Genomic DNA, 21,210 nt, shown 5'->3' on the forward strand with positions numbered 1-21,210 from the left:
GAGCCATACTATCATCTTTTTCCAGGAAACCTCTGTTTAACCAGGAGACCTCTTGTAAAGGCTGAGAGTCCCTTTTTGACTTGGGACATTAGAACACTGAAGAGCATCAAATAGCAGAATAGAATAGAATAGAATAGAATAGAATAGAATAGAATAGAATAGAATAGAATAGAATAGAATAGAATAGAATAGAATTAACCAGTCCAACATATCATCCAACAATATCTAATCAACTAAACCATGGCACCAAGCACCTCATCCAGTCACTTCCTAAACACCTCCAGGGATGGTGAGTCCACCACCTCCCTGGGCAGCACATTCCAATGGCCAATCTCCCTTTCTATAAAGAACTTCTTCCTACCATCCAGCCTAAACCTCCCCTGGTGCATCTTGAGACTGTGTCCTCTTGTTCTGGTGCTGGTTGCCTGGGAGACAAGACCGACCCCCACCTGCCTACAACTTCCCTTCAGGTAGTTGTAGACAGCAATAAGGTCTCCCCTGAGCCTCCTCTTCTCTAGGCTGAGCAACCCCAGCTCCCTCAGCCTCTCCTCACAGGGCTGTGCTCCAAACCCCTCCCCAGCTTTGTTGCCCTTCTCAGGACATATTCCAGCAACTCAGAATCTTTCCTAAACTGAGGGGCCCAGAACTGGACACAGGACTCAAGATGTGGCCTAACCAGTGCTGAGTACCAGGAGACCTCTTGTAAAGGCTGAGAATCCCTTTTTGACTTGGCACATCAGAACACTGAAGAGCTTCAAATAGTATTGCCACTTTGTCTTATTTCTTAGTCAGCTAGCCACCATTTTACCCATTAGCTGGAAATCCCCAAGCTGTCCTCAAAGTATCACAGTATCACAGTATAACTAAGGTTGGAAGAGACCTCGAGGATCATTGAGTCCAACCTATCAACACAGACCTCATTACTAGACCATGGCACCAAGTGCCACATCCAGTCCCCTCTTGAACACCTCCAGGGACGGTGACTCCACCACCTCCCTGGGCAGCACATTCCAATGACGAACGACTCGCTCGGTGAAGAACTTTCTCCTCACCTTGAGTCTAAACCTCCCCTGGCGCAGCTTGAGACTGTGTCCCCTTGTTCTGGTGCTGGTTGTCTGGGAGAAGAGACCAACCCCTTCCTGGCTACAACCACCTTTCAGGTAGTTGTAGAGGGCAATGAGGTCACCCCTGAGCCTCCTCTTCTCCAGGCTAAATAATCCCAGCTCCCTCAGCCTCTCCTCATAGGCCTTGTGCTCAAGGCCTCTCCCCAGCCTTGTTGCCCTTCTCTGGACACGTTCAAGTGCTTCAATGTCCTTACTAAACTGAGGGGCCCAGAACTGGACACAGGACTCAAGGTGCAGCCTAACCAATGCAGAAGAGTCCAGGGGCACAATGACCTCCCTGCTCCTGCTGGCCACACTATTCCTAATGCAGGCCAGGATGCCATTGGCCTTCTTGGCCACCTGGGCACACTGCTGGCTCATGTTTAGGCAGCTGTCGATCAGCACCCCCCAGGTCTCTCTCTGTTTGGCAGCTCTCCAGCCACTCCGACCCCAGCCTGTAGCTCTGCATGGGATTGCCGTGTCCGAAGCGCACCATTTAGCGTCTATCATAGTAAATGTTTAACAAAATCTGCTAAACACCTGCCCTGCACACCTATTTCTCTCTTTAGACATTACATTCAATAGGGCAAATAGTTATTCCTACTCATAAAGAACACCTACACAGTATGAACTCCTGTGATTCATTCCCAGTGGTCTCTTGTGAGCTGGACCAGGGACTATTTCTAGTTCTTTTTACATACTTCTAAGCTAAGAGAAATTTCCTATATAATTCTCAAAGACCCTTGAAGAAAAAAGCATTACACAAGAGGAAATTTGCTCCTTACCTGTTAAAACTGTTAGATTCTTTGGCATTACTTTAAAAACTTAAATGACCTTTTTCAGAGCCCCTGCTTGCTCCTTTATTGCTCCCAAGGCTCTCTGGCTTCAGAGCTACAAGCTGGCTGAATAAAAGGATAGTTTGGGAGACAGAGGAATATTGCCAACAGAAATGTAAAAGCAGGCTAAACCTTAAGCAAATAAACACTAATGAACTATAAAGACATGGAGAGCTTCCAGAGAAGTAATGAACACTGAAATGCTGGCTGGATGTGTTTCTTGAGGTGAAACCTCTAATGCCAGAAAGCAGTTTAAGATGGAGCTACTTGGCAGAAGTAACAGGAAGAACATTTTCCTAGGGACTGCTAGACCACAGTGTGGTTTACTGCATGAAGACACTCTATAAACAGATCAAGATTAAGCTCTGGCAGGTCAGGATATTTCCATTAAAATGCTTTCAATATATGTTTTTATCCTAAGAGATGCTGTCAGCTGTCTACCCCACATCACCCAATGCCAGCTAACCTTTCTGAAGGACTTTTCAACTGACGCTGTAAGCTTCATCTTGAAATGCTCTGTGATTCTGCTGCTGAGGACCATCTGCATGCTTGGCCAAGAAAGGTTTTGGGGTGTATTTTGGTTGGTTTTCACTTCACCAGATCAAGTGTGAAGCATGCAGACATTCATAGCAAATGTTAAAAAAAAAAGGTCTTTATTGATTTCATGCTCAAGACATCCACAGAACAATCATTTATTCAACTCAAGCAACTGTAAATTTGACTTATGAAACAAGAAATATATGCCTTGCTATGCCACAGTGTTTGTAGAGAAAATGAACTCATCAGTTTGGTAACTTGGCCATGGTAGCATGCACTTATTTTCTGGGAAGATTTCAGAAGGGTACATCCACTGGGAAAAGGGTGGAACAAGTTACCAGTTTAAGCAAGCTGTTAAACTCACTTTTTTTTGAGCTAGCTACCAACTTTAGAGAGAATAGAAAAAGCAGCAATATAAACATCATTGATACAACTCCAAAATACAAAATTCCAGACTGTACAGTAACTTAACAAAAAAGGCACTCCTGCTTTCTGATTCAAGTAAGTCTTGGCAAAAATCCCTCAAAAATAGAAGTGGTATCTTACAACACCCGTTTGCTACTGGAATATAAAATGCTATCATTTCCACCTTAGGTTTTCATCTTTGATTACAAAGCCTTGGCATGAACTTCCTTTTGGTTCAGAAGTTCTGAATCAACAGGCAGACATTTTCATTTCAGCAGTACCACTGGTTCAGGCCATGCTGTCAGTTAATTGTCACCTGGAAGGGAAAAATCTTTACACTGGTGCTTTAATAAAGCATCACCCAATTAGAGCTTGCCAATCTTTTACAATGGTTCTGAATTTGCTGTTTTGTTTCCATAGTGTTGTGGTAAATCAGGTGTGACATACTGGTTTTGTAGTTATCCAGCTCATGCCTGAGTGATAACTAAGCAAAATCACTTCCAGATGAAGCACAGAGCAACCACTTGTCTTCATCAATAATGTTCACTAAAAGGAAAGGGATGTGTTAGACTAGGAAACACTCTTTTATATAGCTACAAACTGTTTCCATCACTGGACATAGCCACAATATGATAGCCTGTGGAAATTGATGAGCAAGTTATGGTTCCATGAACTAGCAGTGAAAGAAAAGATGGAGTCTCATGAATTGATTTTATTTCCTCCTTAATTTACAGCTTGTTTTCTAGAGTAAACATTTATGGGACTCTGAGAACATCTTTGGTAGCTCTAAATCATGACATCCACACTAAGGGAAAATGAAGATACAGTAATTAATATTAGCTGTCAGCTTGGCCTGCAGCATTTATTTCCTCTTTAAAATCTTGCACATTGTCCACCCACCAGGTACCCCAGCTTATAAAATATAAAAATCTAGTGTAATTACATCTCTGTTATTAAACTCCAGTTCATCATCAAATCTTCACCCAAAACCATACCCTGATCCTTTCACCACTGGCTGCATTCAAATATGCTTTCAGAAGTACAGTTCCTTAGTCAGCATAGAGACCACACAGGGAATCTGCTTCTTCTCACTGAAGCGTGGATCATCTGACTGGGATTCAAAATTTGTGGCAACCACATAGTTGACCCGTGTCAGGATCTGCATGATCTCAAGTTGTTTCCCATGCTCATTTAGCACGGAGCACAAAGACTGCACAAACCAGGAGCCTCTTCCAGGATTCCTCCAGGAGTAATAACCTGACAGGATAGACAGACAAGGAAGTACATGAAGTTATTTTTCTTGTTATCTTGGGATGAAGAATACAATGGCAGAGTCACCGTCACTGGAACTGTTTAAGAAGAGACTGGATGAGGCACTTAGTGCCATGGATTTAGTTGATTAGATGGTGTTGGGTGATAGGTTGGACTTGATGATCTCAAAGGTCTTTTCCAACCTGGTTAATTCTGTATTCTGTAAGTTCTCATTTGTGTGAAAGATTTTGGGCAAAGAGCAACAAGGCACACAGAGAAAATATAACTTTAATCACTTTTATCACATATCTTACTTGATTAAAGGGGAGAGCAATGGGTATTAATTCTCCAAATCCTCCTGTATTTTTCATTTGGGAAACTGTAAATATCAAGATTCTGCACTTTTCCTTTCTGAACACTTTCGTGCTGTAGTTGTTCCTCTTCCTGCCTTCACATTCAACACACTCAATGATCTGGGATTCCCAGAAGGGTAGGATTCCCAGAAAATAATGCAGCCTTCTCCCCCTGTACTCTCTGTGTCTTCTCATCTGCCGAATGTGGGCTCTCTCATGTTACACCACAGCTGATGTAAAAGGGGTGGATACAACATACACTGTCCCTCAGCACACCATGTAGAATCATAAAATTCAGCAGGTTGGAAAAGCCCTTCAAGATCATCAAGTCCAAACTATCACCCAACACCATCTAATCAACTAAACCATGGCACCAAGTGCCTCATCCAGTCTTGTTTTAAACACTTCCATGGACAGTGACTCCACCACCTCCCTGGGCAGCCCATTCCAATGGCTAATCACTCTTTTGAGGAAGAATTTCTTCCTAACACCCAGCCTAAACTGCAAAATTGTTTTAGAATCATAGAATTGTTTGGGTTGGAGGGGACCTCAAGGATCATCCAGTTCCAACTGCCCTGCAATGGGCAGGGACACTTTCCACTAGATCAGGTTGCTCAGACCCACATCCAGCCTGGCCTTAAAAACTCCAAGGGATGAGGCTTCTACCACCTCCCTGGGCAACCTGTTCCAGTGTCTCACCACCCTCAGGGGGAAGAACTTCTTCCTAACATCCAATCTGAATCTACCCTTTTCTTTTTTCCATTCCCCCCAGTCCTATCATTACCTGACACCCTAAAAGTCCCTCATCTGCCCCATTTTCCCCTTTTTCCCCTCGAATCCCAGAGCACCTGGGCTCTGTTGAAGACTCCTCCCACCCCAGGTGTGACCACTTGGCCCTCCTCACCCACTCCCCTATTTAATCTGCCCCAGGAAAAGCAGAAGCCCTAAGCTGAGCCCTTCTGGGCTGAGGAATCCTTCTCTCATCACGGGTGAGTGCCCATGGTGCACACTGGGTGATGGTGGCGGTGACAACAAAGGCCGGGGGGCCTGGTGGCCCCCCGGTTGTTAGGGCAATGATTGATGACTTCTCCAGTATCATCCACGGGTGCTGGCTGGGCCTCCTCACTGGGACTCTGTGGTATCTTGGCTGGTGAGGGTCTTGCCCCTAGGTTTGGGATGGGTGCAACAATGGTGGTGGTGGTGGTGCAGGAGCTGTTTAATCAGATGATATTCTGCTAATGACACTGTTTTTACCTGGAGGCCCCTGGGGTCTGCTCTCCTCACTCAATAAATCTCTGTTTTTGTGCCTCGTTACAGATCATTTCTCCCCCCTCACTGCTTCTTTTCAGAAATAAAGAAAGGAGGGGAAAAAAGCAAATGCATTCACTTATCAATCAACTCTGAACAGAAGCCTTCAGGAAGAGGGGCAGGTTGGAAAGTGAGAATCACAAGACAAATTTCATAACAAATAGACAGGGCAAGACTGCATCTTCTCCATTGTGGTTATGTTTCATGGTGGTAAATGCAGAGGGGAAAAAACAGTTCAAACTGGCTTGGAAATCTGAGTCACACTTTTCTACAGAAAGAATCACTGAGAAAGGGACATTGTGACAAGTGAATACCCATCCTTCACACAGAAATACAAAATTTACCAGGTTGGAAAGACCTTCAAGATCGAGTCCACCCTACACCATCTAATCAACTAAACCATGGCACTAAGTGCCTCATCCAGTCTCCTTTTAAACACCTCCAGTGATGGTGACTCCACCACCTCCCTGGGCAGCACATTCCAATGGCCAATCACTCTTTCTGGGAAGGACTTCTTCCTAACATCCAGTCTAAACCTCCCCTGGTGCAGCTTGAGACTGTGTCCTCTTGTTCTGGTGCTGGTTGCCTGGGAGAAGAGACCAATGCTCACCTGGCTACAGCTTCCCTTCAGGTAGTTGTAGACACCAATAAGGTCTCCTCTGAGCCTCCTCTTCTCCAGGCTCAGCAACCCCAGCTCCCTCAGCCTCTCCTCACAGGGCTTGTGCTCCAAACCCCTCACCATCTGTGTTGACCTTCTCTGGACATGTTCCAGTAACTCAACATCTGTCTTAAACTGAGGGGCCCAGTAATGGACACAGTACTCAAGGTGTGGCCTAACCAGTGCTGAGTACAGGGGCAGAATGACTTCCCTGCTCCTGCTGGCCACACTGTTCCTGATGCAGGCCAGGATGCCATTGGCTGCCTTGGCCACCTGGGCACAGTGCTGGCTCAGGTTCAGCCTACTACCAACAAGTACCCCCAGGTCCCTCTCTGCCTGGCTGCTCTCCAGCCACTCTGACCCCAGCCTGTAGCACTGCATGGGGTTGTTGTGGCCAATGTGTAGAACCCTGCATTTAGCTGTGTTCAATCTCATGCCCTTGGACTCTGCCCATCTGTCCAGCCTGTCAAGGTCCCTCTGCAGAGCCCTCCTGCATTCTAACAGATCAACACTTGCTCCAAACTTGGTGTCATCTGCAAATTTACTGATGATGGACTCAATCTCCTCATCCAGATCATCAATAAAGGTATTGAACAGGATTGGGTCCAACACTGATCCCTGGGGGACACCACTAGTGACTGGCTGCCAGCTGGATGTGGCACCATTCACCACCACTCTCTGGGCCCAGCCCTGCAGCCAGGTCCTAACCCAGTGCAGAGTGCACCTATCCAGGCCGTGGGCTGCCAGCTTGGCCAGGAGTTTGCTATGGGGGACGGTGTCAGAGGTCAGCAATGTACCATCAATGAGGGTCAGTCTACAATCAAACCAGTATGGGTGATAAGTTTTTAGGTTTCTGTCCCCACCCTGACCCCTTTTTCTTTACCTGGCACTGTGGAATATGCAAACAGAAAGTCTGCTTCTACTGGGATCTTGTATCTTGGATTGGCATCCGTTTCCAGAGCATCATTTGCAGGTCCAGAGTCAGTTTGTATTCCATCATCGAATTCAGAGCCTCTGCATGCCTGAAAGCAGTGAAGGCAAAGAGAACTTGTCCAATAAGGAGAAACAAGATGTTATAAAAATAAATGCTCATTAACATTTTTAATGGGTAAAGTTTTAGGCAGTACTTTACATCTACTAGAAACAGAAATGCAGTTCTAGGGGATGTCCAATTGCTCAGTGGTAGTTACCAGCTTACCCATTTTAAAATATACACCCTATAGAGTAAAGGGAGGTAATGGTGGTGCAGGCTATGGACCTCAGCACTCAATTACTATGGAATGTCTTGGGCAGTGTGACTTCTGGACATTTCCTTTACTGTGCAGTACATGTTGCCTTTGGTTCCTGACAAACACTGCTTTAGCACTGCATTCCACAGAAAAACAAAAACACATCCTGAGATCATCCAGTCATATCCCCCTTCTCAAGGAGGGACAGCTACAGCAGATGCCCAGGATGATGTCCAGATGGGCTTGGAACATCTTCATAGTTGAAGACTTTCAAATCTGGACAACCTGTTCCAGTGCTTGGCCACCCATTTAATTGCATTTTTAATGGTTTTCCATTTCTCTCTTTCATTCTTAATCCCCTCTTAATCACGTGGCTTATCTAAAGGAAGCAGCAGAATAGAATAGAATAGACCAGACCAGGTTGGAAGAGACCTTCAAGATCATCATGTCCAACCTATCATCCAACACCACCTAATCAACTAAACCATGCAACTAAGCACCCTATCAAGTCTCCTCCTGAACACCTCCAGTGATGGTGACTCCACCACCTCCCTGGGCAGCCCATTCCAATGGGCAATCACTCTCTCTCTGTAAAACTTCCTCCTAACCTCCAGCCTAAACCTCCCCTGGTGCAGCCTGAGACTGTCCTTGACGAGAACGGAGACAGGGATGACAGCACTCAATCTGAGCGATAGTAATCATCCACCTTTATTGTTCCACACTTCATTATTTATAGTCTTATCTTATGCATAGTTAATTCTATTCTAATTTAACACATACTATTGGTTTCTCTCTAAAAGGTTACATCATTGTTTTCACAACTCTGTGGATTTTTTTCTACTCAGTCTAATTGCTCTTTTTCCCAGATCTTGCCTCCTCCTTATCTTGCTTGCCTCCCTCCTCAGGGGCAGCTGGACTTCAGCATACCAGGCATTCAACTCTTTCCCACAGCTCCTACTCCACCGCTATATTATCAACAGAGAATTCTTCAAGGTCTGAATTGCACAGGTGTTCCTGGAACCCATGTCCCCTCTTGCTCAAAACAATCCCTAACATGTCCTCTTGTTCTGGTGCTGGCTGCCTGGGAGAAGAGACCAACCTCTGCCTGTTTACAACCTCCCTTAGGGTAGTTGTAGAGAGCAGTAAGGTCACCCCTGAATCTCCTCTTCTCCAGGCTAAGCAGCCCCAGCTCCCTCAGCCTCTCCTCATAGGGCTTGTATTCCAAGCCCCTCATCAACTTTATTGCCCTTCTCTGGACACGCTCCAGCAAGTCAACATCCTTCCTAAACTGAGGGGCCCAGAACTGCAGCCCAGGCTGGTAAGTTTCATTCCTTGATCAGTAGCTTTGACTGACAGCTCTTGCCAAAAAAAAAAAATTAGAAGTTTGGTGGGCTTATATGAGTTGGTTGCCCTTATTAACATAAGGTAATGAAGTACCCATTCCAAAGTTATAATTGAAAGAAACATCACTTTGGTAGTATGAAGAGTCTAAAATAAAGATGGTTTCCACTTTGTGGTTTTGGATTAACAGCCCAGGGAAAAACCACATCTGCTGCAACTCCAAAATCTACATATTACTTTTGGGGAAAAAAAAGTGAATTCAGACCCATGGTGTGTTAGTACTCTTTGAAATAGCTGTCTTTAAAGCTTAAGTAATATACAATCAATTATATATTAATGTAATAATACAATATGCATATTTTTGGCTACTGAGGGAGAGAAAAAATACTTAGTAGAATGCAGTAATTTGTAGAGACAGCCTTTATCCCATGGGGCCTGGGCTGTATTATTTCCATTGATAACCACATACTGTCCTTTGCTCTGCCCCCACAAAAGGGAGTTCCCCTTTGAAGTTCATGTGTTATCAAACACAAAAAGAAATCATGTCAAAAATTACACAACCAAAATTGCATGACAAATGGCAACATGTTCTTTCCACTTGTGAATCTGGTATGTAAGTTGTCTTTTACAAGCAAACAAAGTAAGTCATCAGTCAACCTGCTCTCAACACATTTTTTTGTCATAAAACCTCCAGCAAAATTTAGTCAGTTAACCTATGGGGCTCTTCTAAAGCAGAAACCAAACTGAGCATATTTTCCTCTCTGCAGCAGTAGGACAGGATATTTACCTTAGGGCTATTACCTGAATGAAAAACAGTTTTGGTTTGCCTATAAGGCTTTTACACTTGTCTCCTCTGAACAGCGCAGTCAAACTCTTGATAGCCATGGGTCCATCAGTGCCATAGATGAGGCCTTCTTCCCCATGGCTTAGAAGGATACAGGCAAAACAAGCAGCATCACTGTGATTCTCCTCAGCAGCTACAAATCAAACAGTTCTTAGCCAAAGGGAAGCAACATTTGAAATGTAAATCACATTTAGCAGGCATATTTTTCTCAGACTAAATATGCATTGGTTCTCTACTGGAAAGTGTAAGGAGTGGATAAAGGTGACAAGCCACATTTTTAGTCATGGGAGGAGTACCTTGAATAAACGAATGCATCTTTCACTTGATTCCAAGCCTAGTCCACTGGACTCAACAGACTGGACTCTATCTAATCTGATAAGGCTCTTCACACAATACACAGGAGAGGTGCTTCACCTAGTATGACAAGAAAACTGTATTTCTAAACTGATGTTGGAAGAAGAGGTAGGGGATTAAGCCTAATCATTGAGGAACTAAATCCTTCTATCTAGAAAACTGCCTGTAGTGGGGCCTAAGCAATCTGTTCTGATTTACATATTCCCTTCAGTTATTCAGCCCTTCGTTTTGCAGTTAATATTGCACCTTAATAAAGAACTTATTCAGTACTTCCAAAGAAACTTGAAATTCAGCAAATATGAATGTTTCAAACTCTGGACTGATTTTTTTTAGTGCATTCCAGATTATTTTGAACTTGTCTTGACATTAGAATACAATCAGAACAAGGAAAAGACCTCAGAGATCATCAAGTCCAACCTATTACCTAATACCCCAGGACTACTAAACCGTGACTCAAGTGCCACGTCCAAGCCTTTTTTGAACACCTGCAGGGGCGGTGACTCCACCACCTCCCTGGGCCTGCTCTGAGCAGGTCTGGTGACTTCCAGAGGTCTTTTTTCACTCTGAATCACTTGATGAATCTAAATTTTTACCTTGCTTCAGTAATTTTTCCATGTCACCACGGCTTCGGTCATTGTAGGTATAAACATCAAAACCTAACTTCTGGAAACTCTTAGCCAGGTCCCCAGCATCTTTGTCAGTGCCGTTGCGTGTACCCATTCCTGCCAGAGAACACAGAATAAGGCTAGTTTGCACATGACAAAACTCATAGCAACTCATGTGTTCAAAGGTAAGTCTCTAGGTTTATTATCCACCTAACCAGTGTCCTGGTGACATGATTTGAAAGCAACCCACTAACAGCATTGTCAACGTGGCAAATAAACGGCGAGGTGTTTGTTTTCCTAAGTGCAAAATCATGTACATTCAATGCTAACATGTGTATTATCCTGAAAAATCTTGGCATCACTCCTGCACCTTGCAGCAGAGGACCTCCCTAGGTGTTCCTATCTCCCTTTGGTTATGCAGTGCAATATATGCATAAAGCAGCCCAAGGCAAAACTGTTGAAAATCACAGAATGTTAGGTGCTGGAAGGGACCTTGAAACATCATCCAGTCCAAGCCCCATGCCAGAGCAGAGTCACCTATACCAGATCACACAGGAACACATCCAGGTGGGTTTTGAGTACCTCCAGAGAGGGAGACTCCATGAGCCCCCTGGGCAGCCTGTTGCTGTGTTTTGTCACCCTCAAAGGGAAAAAAAATTTCCTGACGTTTACATGGAACTTCCTATGCCTCATCTTCCACCCATTGGCCCTTGTCCTGTCATTGGGCATCACTGAGCAGAGACTGGCTCCATTCTTTTGGGACTCACCCTTTACATATTGATAAACATTAATGAGGTCACCCCTTAGTCTCCTCCAAACTAAAGAGCCCCAGCTCCCTCAGTCTCTCCTCGTAAGGAAGATGTTCCTCTCCCTTAATCATTTTTTGTAGCTCTGCACTGGACTCTTTCCCTCTGATACCCACATAAAAGAAAGGGATGTAAATTCTTTGGAGGAAACACTCCATTGAATGTGTTTACTTAGTGTATAGGCAAAAGGCCTCTAAAGTTAACTATAACACAAGTATCTGTCTGCTTTGAAACTGGGTATGGTCCAAAAAGTTAAATGCAGGAGTGTGAACAGAGCACAGCTACAGCTATTAGCTTTTGTATCTTGTAGCTGTAGCTCAGGGACAGAGAAATTATAACATGGGCTGCAGATGCTGAAGTTCAAACTTTAGCAACTCATCCTTAAACACTGGGACAAAGGTTTACTTTGAAGTTAGCAGAGCAAAGTGATATGCTCTTTGAAACAGAAGAATAGAATAGAATAGAATAGAATAGAATAGAATAGAATAGAATAGAATAGAATAGAATAGAATAGAATAGAATAGAATAGAATAGAATAGACCAGGTTGGAAGAGACCTTCAAGATCATTGTGTCCAACCTATCATCCAACACCACCTAATCAACTAAGAAGAAGCTGCAGAGCTGCAGAAGCTGCAAAGAGGCACTCCAAGTGTTAAAAGAGCAGGAATGAATTATGGGAACAACTCTCAAAACAAAACAAAAGATAAATGCATGCATTAAAATTCCACATCCTAAAAATAAAACACTTTTTACAAGCCTAAGCATAAAATGCTCTTCAATGAGCATTAACATTACCTGTTTTGTCTTCAAAATTTTTGTTGTTTATAATAATACATTTGCCAACTTTCTTGTAGTCCATATTGTACTGGAATGTGGGTGTAACAATGCGGTACTGATTGCTGATAGAGGACTTTGGCTGTTGTTCTTCTCCATTCTTCTTTTTTCTAAGTGAACCAAATGAAGTTCCTGTTAGTGGTCAGTCACATGCAGGGTGCCTATTTATCCCAACTCAAACCAACCGGGCAGCCCTACCCAACATTTTTTCTTCTCTCATGTTTGTTTACTTTCTTCGTATTTCAAATCAAGGCACAAAGACCTTGTGATTTCCATGAGGTGATTATTGTCTGTGATTGGATGCAGATGATGACTCCAGAGTGAACTGCAGCCAACAGTTTATACACAGATCCTGACCCACAGATAAACAGCCTCAATGTGAAGTCAGGCTGGCAGTAAGTTCTCACTGCCTATGGTTCTGGGCATGTTTTACATTACCATAAATAATTCCTGGAAAAACAGACAGATCTCCCTTAATAACTACTCCAAGCATGAGAAGATATGCAGTTTACCCAATGGTGTGGGAGGATTTGTTTACTGAATCACCATCACCCCTGAATTCTCTGAAGATTAAGGCTGAGCAGTAGGTACTTTCTACTGATAAAGTTATAGATGTGAACAAGTCATGTGTTAATTCAATCTGCCAAACAGCAACCTGAATCTACACAAAAAAAGTAAGCACATTGTAGTGTAATCATCAGTACCCAAACCCAATCAAAAACCAAACCAAAACAGGCTATAAATGTTCTCTGTTAACATGACTGTGCACTGCCCTTCCTGCTACATGCAGGAGTTTTAGGATTAGTCCCTGGATTAGGAAGAGATGAAAAGGGATAGCACAGACATTACTCATCAATTTAAAACAGATCAATTACAGCCAGCATTACATCTGAAATACAAGCATAAGGAACTCCACTGTGTTTGTTTTTAGAGGTGGACTTTTTGGTGGCTTCAGCTGTTGGTAAGATCTCTTCAAGCAGAACTGAAGACAGTAAGAGCCTGTAAAAGGTCTAAATTAAGCTCAGAAGTATAAACAAGCTTTGGAGAAAGTCCAGTTAGAAACAGTGCTCAGGGAAGGGTAAAGAAATTATCAGCACCTCTTTTACTTATTTGGTCCAGCATCCTGCTTACAACAGTATATATTGCTGATGTCTGAGTGGAAAACACAGCCTGCTTTCACAGCACAAGTAACTGTAACATACTTCCACTATTCTCACTCTGCCGTCTTTCCAAAGAGCAACCAAGCTATTTGTTTCAGTAACAGCCTGTAGACATGAGATTGCTACAAAATGATTAAATGTTGTTTAGGTAACCTACTTTCTCACCTTCCTGATTTAACCATTGTTGTCTTTCAGCTTTTAAGTGTCCCTTGTTTTTTGTTACTAAAGGACAAGACTCAATAAAAAGAGGAGGGTAGTTGTTATTGGTGATTCCCTTCTGAGGGGAATGGAGGGCCCTATATGTCGGCCTGACCCATCTCATAGGGAACTCTGTTGTCTGCCAGGAGCCCAAGTTAATGATGTTACCAGTAGGCTGCCTAAACTGGTACAGCCCTCTGACTACTACCCCTTACTAGTTATGCAGTTAGGGAATGATGATGTTGCAACCAGAACTCCCAGGGCTATCAAAGATGACTTCAGGGCCCTGGGAGACCTGGTTGAGGGGTCAGGGGCACAAATAATTTTTTCATCAATACCTTTAACTGCAGGAGGGAATACAGTAAGGAACAGGTCAGCAGCTATAGTTAACAAGTGGCTTAGAGGCTGGTGCAGTCAAAAGAATTTTGGGTTTTTTGATATTGGGAAACTTTCCACTGCACCAGGCCAGCTGGCAACAGATAGAGTACATCTGTCCCACAGAAGGGGAAAGATCACTGTATATGAGAACGGACTGTCCCCCAAAGATAAAAAAATCCTGGGTAGGGAATTGGCGGGTCTCATAGACAGGGCTTTAAACTAGTTTCGAAGGGGGAAGGGGCTGAAGAGAGTCCTCTCAGACAAGAGTCTGGGGGCGACAAGCTAGAGTTGGAGGTGAAACCAGCAGCCCAGCTGAAGTGCATGTACACTAATGCACGAAGCATGGGTAACAAACAGGAGGAGCTGGAAGCCTTGATGCAGCAGGAAAATTATGATATAGTTGCCATCACAGAGACGTGGTGGGACGACTCACACGACTGGAGCGCTGCAATTGACGGTTACAAGCTCTTCAGGAGAGACAGGCGAGGAAGAAGGGGTGGAGGGGTGGCCCTGTACATCAGAAAGACACTAGATGCCATTGAGATGGAGATTAGGGATGATCGGGTTGAATGCTTGTGGATAAGAATTAGAGGGAAGACCAGCAGGGCAGACACCCTGGTTGGAGTCTGTTATAGACCACCCAACCAGGAGGAAGATGTTGACGAAGCATTCTATAGGCAGCTTAGGGCTGTCTCAAGATCTCCGGACCTTGTTCTCATGGGTGACTTCAACCTGCCTGACATCTGCTGGGAACTCAACACGGCAGAGAGGAGACAGTCTAGAAGGTTTTTAGAATGCATGGAGGACAGCTTCTTATCCCAGGTGCTGCGAGAGCCTACCAGGGGCAAGGCTATGCTTGACCTCCTCTTCACCAACAGGGAAGGACTGGTGGGTGATGTGGTGGTTGGAGGGTGTTTGGGGTCCAGTGACCACGAGATAATTGAATTCTCGGTTTTTGGTCAAGCCAAGAGGGGCGGCAAGAAGACCTCCACTCTGGACTTCCGGAGGGCAGACTTTGGGTTACTCAAGGAACTAATTCAGAGGGTTCCTTGGGATAAAGTCCTTAAAAACAAAGGGGTCCAGGAGAGCTGGACCTACTTCAATGAAGAATTGTTGAAGGCTCAGGGACAGGCTGTGCCAATGTGCCAGAAGATGAGCCGCCGGGGCAGACGGCCAGCCTGGATGGTTCATGAACTTTTAATGGAACTGAGGGAAAAAAAGAGGGTGTATCACCTTTGGAAGCGAGGGGAGGCAACCCACAGAATGTTTAAGGATGTTGCTAGGTCTTGTAGGAAGAGAATTAGGGAGGCAAAAGCACACTTGGAACTTAAACTGGCCTCTACTGTGAAGGACAACAAAAAGTCCTTCTATAAATATATTAATAGTAAGAGGAAGGGGAAGGAAAACCTCCACTCCTTGGTGGATACGGAGGGGAACATTGTAACCAAGGATAAGGAAAAGGCAGAGATACTTAACACCTTCTTTGCCTCAATTTTTACTAGAAGGGCAGAACGTCTTCCTGACAGCTGGTCTGCAGAGCTAGCAGAAGGAGCCAGGGAGCTGCACAGTTTCCCTATGTTCCATGAGGCGGTAGTTGGAACTCTCCTTAGCAGCTTGGATCCCCACAAGTCCATGGGACCAGATGGGATTCATCCTAGGGTGCTGAGAGAGCTGGCAGATGAGCTGGCCAAGCCACTCTCCATAATTTTCCAGCAGTCCTGGCTCACTGGCGAGGTCCCAGAGGACTGGAAGCTGGCCAACGTGGTGCCCATCCATAAGAAGGGCCGGTTGGATGAGCCAGGGAATTACAGGCCTGTCAGCCTGACCTCAGTGCCAGGCAAGATCATGGAACAGGTCATCCTGAGTTCAATAACACAACACTTACAGGATGGCCAAGGGATCAGGCCTAGCCAGCATGGATTTAGGAAGGGCAGGTCCTGCCTGACCAACCTGATCTCCTTCTATGATCAGGTGACCCGCCTGGTGGATGTGGGGAGGCCTGTTGATGTAGTCTACCTGGACCTCAGCAAGGCCTTTGACACCGTCCCCCATAGCAAACTGCTGGCCAAGCTGTCAGCCCATGGCTTGGACGGGAGCACACTGCGATGGGTTAGGAACTGGCTGGAGGGCCGAGCCCAGAGAGTGGTGGTGAATGGTGCCACATCCAGCTGGCAACCAGTCACTAGTGGTGTGCCCCAAGGATCAGTGCTGGGCCCTGTGCTCTTTAACATCTTTATTGATGATCTGGATGAGGGCATTGAGTCCATCATCAGTAAATTTGCTGACGACACCAAGCTGGGGGCAAGAGTTGATCTGCTGGAGGGTAGAGAGGCTCTGCAGAGAGACCTGGACAGGCTGGACAGATGGGCAGAATCCAACGGCATGAGATTTAACACATCCAAATGCCGGGTTCTGCACATTGGCCACAACAACCCCATGCAGTGCTACAGGCTGGGGTCAGAGTGGCTAGAGAGCAGCCAGGCAGAGAGGGATCTGGGGGTGCTGGTTGATGGTAGGCTTAACATGAGCCTGCAGTGTGCCCAGGCAGCCAAGAGGGCCAATGGCATCCTGGCCTGCATCAAGAACAGTGTGGCCAGCAGGAGCAGGGAGGTCATTCTGCCCCTGTACACTGCACTGGTTAGGCCACACCTCGAGTACTGTGTCCAGTTCTGGGCCCCTCAGTTTAGGAAGGATGTTGACTTGCTGGAACGAGTCCAGAGAAGAGCAACAAAGTTAGTGAGGGGTTTGGAACACAAGCCCTATGAGGAGAGGCTGAGGGAGCTGGGGCTGCTTAGCCTGGAGAAGAGGAGACTTAGGGGTGACCTTATCACTCTCTACAACTACCTGAAGGGAGGTTGTAGACAGGCTGATGATGGTCTCTTCTCCCAGGCACCCAGTACCAGAACAAGAGGACACAGTCTCAAGCTGCGCCAGGGGAGGTTCAGGTTGGATGTTAGGAAGAAGTTCTATACAGAAAGAGTGATTGCGCTATGGAACGGGTTGCCCGGGGAGGTGGTGGAGTCGCCGTCATTGAAGGTGTTCAGAAGGAGACTTGACGGGGTGCTTGGTGCCATGGGTTAGCTGTTTGGGTGGGTTGGATTGGTTGATGGGTTGGACACGATGATCTTGAAGGTCTCTTCCAACCTGGTTTGGTTTATTCTAATAAAGGTTTATTCTAATAAAGGACTAATTGGAAACCATAACAAACCTCCTCTAGGTGATTCACCACGTTTAAATGCTACCACAATTCATCTTCTGTTGTAAAGGGACAAATTAAATAGCTGCACCTGGCAGGCTTTTCCTCTGCATTCATTTTACATGTGACCATCCTATTATAATCTCCTCTTTTAGAGACTACAAACCAAGACAATGAATTGTATTGACTTGAGGATTTTGTCTGATACTCTGGAAATAGAGGTGGGGTGGTTTTTTCTGGCAAATTGCAAGTATTGGTATTCTTTTTACATACTGCTTCTTGAGGGCTCTAGGAGGAATAATTAAACATGCTTTGCCTCGAGAACAGATTTTTAACCATTTTAAAGAATTATCCACAGCTGTATGATGTTAATATTACATCTGACTTTCAAAGAGAACTTGAATTCTTATTTTAGTCTAAAATTCCCCCTGGTCCTAGATCATTAGACAGCTCTCTAGCAAAGAGAGAAAAAGTCATTTCAAAACAACAAATAACCACTCAGGTTGATGAAAGAGGTTAATTTCCTCAGTCCACACCGGACTCAAATTTCTACAGATTTATCTGGTTTCACTCCTCACTTTCTGAAAAAGCTGTATGACTAACAGTGGCTGTTACACACAATAGGATATTTTCAAGTGGACTGCACACAAATTTCTGTTTAGGTCCAACCCATGAACCGTTGTGAACACTCGGGACAGATCCACATGAGCAGCACAGTATCATGTTTGCACTGTCTGCTCTCCTAAAATGCTGGAAGTGATCTGATTCTAGTTCAGAAGCCACACAGCCATGTTAGCCCACAAAGAGCCTCACTGAAAATAGCAGCTGGGGTTAAGTGACATAAACACCCAGCCACACAAATACTCTGAGACCACTTCACTTCCGAGTTCTATAGTTTGCACTCATTCATGCAGAAATACTTAACAGTTTAAGAGATGTAGCTACTGCTGCTGGTATTCCCAGAAGGAAGTCAGAAACTCTATGCCAGTCAATGTCGAAGTCACAGATAAGCCTTGTTACCATGGTACCACACATAACCGCAGCATTTCCTCATTCCCTTACAGGGGATAGTATGGTTTTGTCCTAATGAATCCTTCTAAGTTGAACAGGCTAATGAGATACCAAGCCACAGCAGCATGCTTTGTAGGGTTACACCTACTATTTCTTTACTGGAAGACAAGAAAAAGTTTCACAAATCTCTTGGTATCTATCCAAACTGAACAAACAAGGAAGCAAAGTGCACACATCCTGAGCCTGCAGTCCAGGAAGGAATTTCCTGAGGATTTAGTTTTCTATGCCAACATAGCACAATACGGGAATTGCCTGACTTGACCAAGCTGACAGTGTAAGGTCCAGCAGTTTCAACACAAACCTTGTAATAATGACTAATACAGTAATAAATACACAGTCCTCAGTCCTTAAGGGAAATGCTCTGTCAGTGAGAGGCTGGTTTACAACTGAAATCCTAAAGCTTTCCAGCTAAATTTGTATTTGTAAGGCTTTGAACTGGACATATGTCAATGTAAGTATTGAGTGCTCTTGTTTTGACTAAGATTTCCAATCACTGTATTTTCTGAAAGGGTTTCCAAAGTAAAGGTGTGTGTTGGTATAAAATGTGTCAACTATCTATCTTCAGTTTTATTTTGTTCTGCTTCTTTGACATCTAGTGTCTTTAATTTCCCTCTTTTGGGATTCAAACTTGCTAATACTAAAGATCAACTTGAATTTTATTACTGCTTCTTCTTTCTTCAGCTTTTAATTACAACTGTGCTTTAACCACTCACTCCACTAGTAGCCACTGATCTTTCCCTTAGACAGAAGTATTTTTCATATCAGTGCTCTCACATATTTCATATTCTCTCCCTTTGGTCAAGAGTTCAGCAAAACTGCAGCTCCACTCTGGCAACTTCATGTAGCTTGGACAGTTTCACCCTTACTGCATCTCTAAAGCCAGGCCTTAGGCTTGACCATAGTATGTCTGGGAATGTGATTTCATGAAGTCTAGCCTCAAATGAGTGCCAATGCTGTGAAAACATTATTATCAACTTCTCACTTCTCAAATGTGAAATTTAAGTTACCCATACCATTTACCATTTTGTTATTGAACCTTTAAATAGTTAGGGCCAAATTTCTTATCAGCATGAGTAGCTAAAATTCTGTTAAAGTCAAAGGAGATACACCACTTGCACCAGTAGTGAACGTGATTGTCTTCACAACTGCCACTTAACACAACAGTTTCTTTACTGCTACACTTGGGGTAAATCATGAGTCCAGTACAGACAAGTATCAAGATCTAAGGACACAAATACTACTGTTAACATTCAACTACACCTAAAGATTATGTTAAGTAAGAATTTTGTTAAAGCAGTATCTGTCAGCAGTGAGATTTATTCTCCTTTGGCTATCTTGAGTACCGTGTCCAGTTCTGGGCCCCTCAGTTTAAGAAAGATGCTGACTTGCTGGAATGTGTCCAGAGAAGGGCAACAAAGCTGGGGAGGGGTTTGGAGCATAAGCCCTATGAGGAGAGGCTGAGGGAGCTTAGCCTGGAGAAGAGGAGACTCAGGGGAGACCTTATTGCTCTCTACAACTACCTGAAGGGAGGTTGTAGTCAGCTGGGGATTGGTCTCTTCTCCCGGGCAACCAGCACCAGAACATGAGGACACAGTCTCAAGCTGCACCAGGGGAAGTTCAGGCCGGATGTTAGGAAGAAGTTCTTCCCAGAAAGAGAGATTGGCCATTGGAATGTGCTGCCCAGGGAGGTGGTGGAGTCCCCATCACTGGAGGTGTTTAGGAAGAGACTGGATGGGGTGCTTGGTGCCATGGTTTAGTTGATTAGATGGTGTTGGATGACTTGATGATCTCAAAAGTCTTTTCCAGCCTGGTTAATTCCATATTCTGCATTCCCTTCTACTGGCATCTTGCAGCAGTTTCTTTGCTGGTCTATATTTAGTATGACATACCAACATACTAAGAATCCTTGTGCAGGAGAATGGCATCCTTCAGTGCTGCAGTCTCTCACCATCTCTGTCACCTGCTACAGGGCAGCTTTTGGGCTCAGATCTGCCAGCCCTCCAAAGCAGTAAGTGTCGCAGTGAGAACCAACTGCTTAATTTCAATGTAATGTGATATATTTCCATTGGGAGGGTCTTCACTTCCCATCACAGTGCAGCATTCTTGTCAGCTTTGTAGTCTGGTATTGTCTACCTTTGTGCAGGATGTAAAGGCCAGTGACTATAAACACACCTTCTGCTAAGAAAGTTGGGCTGCTGCAACTACATGGACTGCCAGCAGAATGTGGGGCAAGGTCTCAAGAGAAGAGTGGACAAAAGAGGAACATTAAGTATTAAAAATGCAATTGCTAGGATAGAAATGGTTACATCAGCCCATTTACTAAAGCCCAGTGATTAAAAAGAGGATAACAGTAACTGAGAGACAACAGTGCTCTTCTGAAAACATGAGATGCCTGGCCCTAGAAGCAATGTGATAGTAAGTACACAGAAGAAACAGCTCTCCCTGGAAAAGACAAGTCACTTAAATGGCCTTACAGGCAAAGGATTAGGTGAATAAAGGCAAGCTTCATGATCAGCTCTCATTCACAGGATTGGAGACTTTTTTTAGTGTGTTTTTTTTTTCTCTTTTTATTTTCCCCTTTTGTTTGCTTTTCTAAGAAGAGATTAATGGGTTAAGCAAAATACATTCTGAAAATGGTATTAGAGTGATACCTGGCCTTTTAAAACAGATATAGTCCCCTTCTCTCCCAGGAAAGTTAGGGGCTTTTGTTCCTTTACTGAAAAATGTAAGCAGGTATAAAAA

General features: G+C 44.4%; 1 protein-coding gene across 3 annotated transcripts in view; it reads right to left on the reverse strand.

Moving 5' to 3' along the window:
- Positions 1-2,562: 2,562 nt before the first annotated feature.
- Positions 2,563-21,210, reverse strand: part of CASP7 (caspase 7) — a 33,307-nt gene continuing 14,659 nt past the window's right edge. For all 3 annotated transcript variants that reach the window (XM_068139342.1, XM_068139344.1, XM_068139345.1), the window contains exons 3-7: positions 12,427-12,575; positions 10,813-10,941; positions 9,823-9,998; positions 7,335-7,473; positions 2,563-4,138 (exon numbers count right to left, since the gene is read on the reverse strand). In XM_068139342.1, coding sequence (XP_067995443.1) covers positions 3,915-4,138; positions 7,335-7,473; positions 9,823-9,998; positions 10,813-10,941; positions 12,427-12,575 — 817 coding nt within the window. In that variant the 3' untranslated portion in view covers positions 2,563-3,914. The remainder of the gene's footprint in view (positions 4,139-7,334; positions 7,474-9,822; positions 9,999-10,812; positions 10,942-12,426; positions 12,576-21,210) is intronic.

This window comes from Melanerpes formicivorus, unplaced genomic scaffold (assembly GCF_026170545.1).
Source record: "Melanerpes formicivorus ecotype bairdi unplaced genomic scaffold, bMelFor1.0.p_v2 SCAF_6, whole genome shotgun sequence".
NCBI lineage: Eukaryota > Metazoa > Chordata > Aves > Piciformes > Picidae > Melanerpes > Melanerpes formicivorus.